The sequence below is a fragment of the Diutina rugosa genome (genome assembly GCF_008704595.1).
Source record: "Diutina rugosa strain CBS 613 chromosome Unknown scaffold106_size5521, whole genome shotgun sequence".
In the NCBI taxonomy this organism is placed as follows: domain Eukaryota; kingdom Fungi; phylum Ascomycota; class Pichiomycetes; order Serinales; family Debaryomycetaceae; genus Diutina; species Diutina rugosa.
Window position 1 is genome coordinate 1 of NW_022995087.1, and position 5,521 is coordinate 5,521.

The following is a 5,521-nucleotide window of genomic DNA, read 5'->3' on the forward strand; positions in this document are numbered from 1 at the left end:
ATAGACCGAATAGTGATTTGGCTCTGGCAAATCACGTGTAGTGGAAACACGGTGCCACAACATCACCCTTTCTTCTTAAGGAGTTTACTTAAGGTAAGCTTCTTGGAATCTTAACAGTGGTGTGGTGTCCACTAACAGGAAATCAAGTAACGATTCGGCCTTGGCAATAAATTCTCTCGGGCCAAGTGCCTTTGTGCCAGCGTCAGGTGGGTTCTGTTCAGCATTCACGTGTACAAGGTTCATTTGCCTTTCACGTACAGTTTCGAATGCATACGCAATCTTTACCTGGAACGATCTTGTTTTGGAATTGGTAAGTTGACCACCATTTCGGATTTGGTTAACAACTGTCCAACTGTCAGTGTAAAGATCATCCGACGTGATGGCATCATCATCAAGTTCTTTACCATAGGTAAGGAAATGTTTCACCTTATTCAAGAATACAACTTCTTCAATTGTAGTTGCAAGTGCTGTAGCTTCGGCATGAGCAGTGCTTGTGCATACCCATTTTGATCTAGTACTCTTCCAGTGAATGGGTCCGTGATTGTAAATCATGTAGCTAAGTCCTGAGCGCTTCGTGAGGTGTTCATCGCTCTCTTCTTTTTGGAAACTCGCGTCAAAGAAACCAACAAAATTTTTGCTAGTACGTGTGTCGCGCTTAAACACAAGCTTCTTGTCCTTTGTATTCACGAGGTATTGGAGTAAGCGGTTGATAGCTTTCATAACCTTTGGGGTGGGACAGGCGACAAGCCGAGAAAGTGTGTTAACAGCGTAACTGATGTCGGGACGGCAACACAAGCAGAGATAGGAGGCAACACCAATTTTGGAGCGGGCTTCCTGTTCAAGTCCTCGAATTTGCGTAGGCGTCATAAACGTCAATTGTTCATGTTCTTCAAGCCAGTCAATGTTAAAACCTTCAAGCATCGGGGTAGTAACATAGTTGTTGGCCACAATATTGTATTCGGCAGCGAGTTTGTCAATCGTTTGGGTACGATCCATGGTAATGGTTTTGTCAGGGTTGACATGGATGCGAGTTTTCAAGATTTCGGAAGGTACACCGAGATCCTTAATACCGTAAATCAGTAACATAGATTTAATCCATTCGACTTCAGCTATAGTTTTGCCACAGATCAAAATGTCATCAACAAAAACACCAAGTATTAACACAACTTCATCATGTTGTGCGTACACATAAACCGATTTGAATTGTTTGGCTTCTTTGAAACCAAGTTCTTGGATCAAATAGTTGTTCAATTCATGGTACCACAAGTAACCAGATTGTTTTAAACCGTATAACGCCCGATGAAGACGGAACACGTTAAAGAAACCAGGTTTGTCAGCATGAAAGTCAATACCAGTACCGAGAGGCGGGATAATGTAAATGTATTCATCCTCTGGTAAAAGGGCATTCAAATACGCAGTATTGATATCAACTTGCCATAACACAAAGTCATGTTCAACAGCAAAAGCGAAGATAAAACGCAAGATTTCCAAGCTCATGGTAGGAGCGTATGTTTCGCAGAAAGTGAGGAGACTTTGTAAGTCACCGCGAGCAACAAGGCGGGCTTTCCACACTTCAATGTACTTACCAAGTTCATCAAGCTTCGTCTTTGATTCAATCAACCATTTCGTAGGGATGACGCGATTTAAGATTTCAGGGTTGTTCGTACAAATCACTTCCTGGTACCAAGTGAGAAGGTTTAAGTGGGCTTCAAGTTCACGTAATACTGCTGCACGAGGTAATTCAAGTTCAATAGCTTGCCAGTACGTAAGCGATTTCTTATTGGATTTCAGTTTGACGGCGGCACGTAAGATGCGGACATGATGGTCGACAGCGAGGCGTTCAATGGGATCCGAGATCGGCATAGGTCGGTTATCTTTGAAAGCAAATCCTCGGTTAAGTTCACGGATGTGTCTGATGAGGCGAATAAGATTGACGCGGCCTCTCTTTTTCGTGTGTTTCGTGTCATAGATTTCAGAAATTAATTCACCATCCTTCGCAGAGCGTCGTCTCTTCTTCAGCGTAGAGCGGGTTTCGCGGCCTTGAGTGAGATCAATTTCATTTTCAGCTCCAACAAGATCCATTTGTAATTTCTTAGGAATCTTCGAAAGTTGGTCATTCTTGCCGGTCAGAGGGGGCTTAGTTAACATATCAGCGGGATTAAACGGGGTATATGGAAGAACTTCCTTCAGGTTATCCGGCAGTGTATTATGTGGTTCCTCCGTGGTTGGTTTCAGCTCTTCCAGTGATAAGTTAGCGTCGGTATCTAATGTATCAGCAAAATGGACTTTCTTTGGCGGTGATGGCTTCGCAGGTGGAACGTCCGCTTTTTCAACTTCGTCGATTTCGTTAACTTCGTCATGTTCATAATCAGTGTCGACTAATTCAGACTCCGTTTGAGTAGGCGTAGGGATGCCATAATCGGTGGGGTCGATGGAGTTAATGATTTCGATGTTAGGTTCAACTTGGTCGAGCGGCGTGTTCGGTGGCGGGTAGTGTGACGGGTCATCCGGCAATTGCGACGCAGTAACTCTCGCAGAGTCAAATTCTTCTTTCGCAGTTTCAGCAAATTTAGGGGATTCCTCCATCATATTCCATCTAATTGACAGGTCAGTTGTCTTCTTGGTCCACTTGAAAGGTAAGTTAATACCGGTCATGGCAGTCATCACCTTAGCATAAGCTTCAGGGTCCAGAAGAGGGAACAAGCGCACAAAAACTTTTGCATTTCTAGTGTGGTAAATTTGGCGACTGTCATCAAGTTTCAAAATAGCGAGTCCGAGGTAACGAGGAGATCCGCCAAGAGTAATGCCATATTCGCCAGCAGGTTCAGTTTTCGTTTTCGTGGTTGTCTTTTTCGCGCCAAGTAAACTACCGTCAGCATATTTGCTCGTCATATCATTTTTGGGCTGAGTGCCAGGTTTTCCACCAATGGGAGGGCGATCGTAATATATGGCAAAACAACCAAATGGAATGATAAACCGATCATTTGGAGGTGTTCCAGTAACACACTCATGAGGCAGCATGCCAAGTTCCAGCGAGTAACTATGGTTCATAACATTTACGGCGTGAGCAGCAGCCCAAGGCCAGTATCGGTCAGGTACCCCAGATTGGAGTAAGTTGATACGGATGTTTTGAAGAATAGTACGGTTAACACGTTCAGCAGGGCCGTTCTGTTGCGGTTCGAAAGGTGTCGCAAGTGTGTGGACAATACCTTTTTCATTGCAGTACAGCTTGAGCTCATTATTATCAAACTCCTTACCACCGTCTGTGATGAAGTTCTTAACAACGTACTGTGGTTCACGACCATGAGTTTGACGTTCAATGTGATTCACAAACCATTTAACAGCTAGTTGAGCGTCAGCTTTTCCAAATTGCGCGCGGTGAATTCCAAGAAATGTGTAACCTGAGAAGACGTCACGAATGACTGTGCACGAGTCAGGAGTAGTCACGTATTTAGTCGGAATTGTTAAGACGTCACCGTAAACATAATGTAATGGCAGATCAGATTTTGGAAGGTGATGGTAGTCACTCTTAATCGTCTTGGCAACTAAGCAATAGGGACAGACAACGTGTAAAAGTTCATAGAGCTTATTTGGAAAATGTAGATTTCGCGTCTTCGTCAATATGTCTTTCAACCTTCGTCTTCCTGGGTGTTGATACAGCGTGTGCAATTCAAACAAGTCACGGAATTGCTTTTGTTCACGTAGACTTAGAGCAGTGGGGTCTAGTGATGACTTCTTGGTTCGCGTTGCTCTAATTCTCACAAGTTTCTCAGATTTCGCTTCAACATCCTTCAATTCAGTGATCTGAGATGAGGTAAACGTCCGTTTAGGTAATTCACCAACAAGCTTCGTGAAATTCAACTTAGATTGATTCAACAACAAATAATAGTTTCCCAAATGGTCATAAAAGATCCATAAGGAGCCACCCGAGGGATTTCGGTACTCGAGGTAAAAAGCACCAGCAGAGGCAATTAAATAACCTTTGTTTTTCCATTTTATAGGGTTTATAAGTCCATTTTCATTTTCAGGTATAACAAATTCAAGCATCTTTTTCGATTTTAATGGCATAATAAGAACATCAGAAATGCAAACATCATTTCCATGATCGTCGAGTATGTGCAATTTGCCACATCCTTGACTGGTCATGGGGGATCCGTCGGCGGACACGAGGGATTGGTCCTCTTGTGCAGTTACGTCACTTAGTAGTTCCGGCACGTACGCAATGGTTGCCTGTGTACCTGTGTCGACGACGAGGTGCGGTCTACGCCGAATAGCCCTGATTAGGTAGTGCATATTGCTCCGTTTCCGGGTCGGGCTCGACGTATTCGTAGCCATCAAGCATGTCGCTTTCGTTACGAGATATATCGTGTGTGGCACGCACGGGCTTGATCAACGGCTTGTTAGGCTGCTGTGGTTTGTAACGCGAGAGAGCAGTAGTTTGCGAACTCTGGGTTCCCAGTGTTGATGACTCAGTACGTTGGGAGTAGTTTCGGCCACTCGTGTTGTAATTGTTGCGTGACATTACGCGTTCAAGTTCCTTCTGCTCAGCAACAGCGTCATCAATAATCTTAATGTAGGCGAGTTTGACATTGCCAATAGATGTTTTATGAGCGTTGCGATTGTAGTTGAGAGCGGCAAGGTTGATTCTCCCAGAGACTGGTTCACCTCTAAGGTCGTAGGACGGTGGAAAAAGACTCTGTAATAACTGTACAGTAGTGTCCCACGGATGTTGATCAGCCTTTTTAAGTATCTTGTCAACTTCGTCTTTGATGCGCCGTACGTATGTGTCATCATTTAAGCGAGTTCGCAAAATTTCCATCGATGAGGTAGAAGTGTCAAGCTTGCGTTTCCTTTGTTCGTGTAAATATTCCTTAAGATTCTTCTGGTCTGCCGTTGTCGTTGCACCCTTCGGATATTCGGCAACTATGTCTTCTGGTAAATACAACAATGTGAGTTTCCACCATTGGTCACGTTGTTCGTCCGTCAATACATACGCATTCATTTCAGAGATAATGTAGTCAATGTAAATGATGCAATCGCTGAAGTTGGATTCATTTCTGTTGGGCTTGTTGTGTCTGTTGATGTCACATAACCATTTTTCAGGAAGTAAGTCATTCGACTGTTGCGCCCTTCTCACAGGAATATTTGTGTTTTTGACGGACGGAGCGGAAACGTTCGAAGCAGTATCCAAGTCAATTTCAGAATTTCCGTTGGCTTCACTGTAATAGTCTGGCTTTATTACATTTCGCTTCTGAGGTTCAGCTAACTTAGGTACAACACGATTAGCAGGAGAATCAGAATCATCAGGAGTAGCAGGGTTGGCAGGAGAAGCGTTGGGAGGCAATAACTTTGCAAGTAATTGATCAAATTTAGCATCCAAGCGTGCATCTAAGCGTGCTTCCATACGTGCAAAGCGGTCATCAAGTTGTTTGTCACGATCAGTAGCAGAATTCGCACCATGTTGAGAATCGGGTCCACCGGGATTCTCTGTAGAACTGGAAAGGTTCTCATATTGGTTCTC

The 5,521-nt window shown here is 43.9% G+C and overlaps 2 protein-coding genes across 2 annotated transcripts; both read right to left on the reverse strand. All coding sequences in view use genetic code 12, as the record gives it.

The window, feature by feature from the left end:
- Nucleotides 1-84: 84 nt before the first annotated feature.
- DIURU_001197 (uncharacterized protein) lies at nt 85-4,146 on the reverse strand (the record flags this gene model as incomplete). Its single annotated transcript, XM_034153714.1, has 1 exon — nt 85-4,146. The coding sequence occupies one exon, from the start codon at nt 4,144-4,146 to the stop codon at nt 85-87; it is 4,062 nt and encodes a 1,353-aa protein (XP_034014002.1).
- A 115-nt stretch (nt 4,147-4,261) lies between these two features.
- Nucleotides 4,262-5,404, reverse strand: DIURU_001198 (uncharacterized protein; the record flags this gene model as incomplete). The annotated part of the gene is made up of 1 exon (XM_034153715.1): nt 4,262-5,404. The coding sequence occupies one exon, from the start codon at nt 5,402-5,404 to the stop codon at nt 4,262-4,264; it is 1,143 nt and encodes a 380-aa protein (XP_034014003.1).
- Between the last annotated feature and the right edge of the window lie 117 nt (nt 5,405-5,521).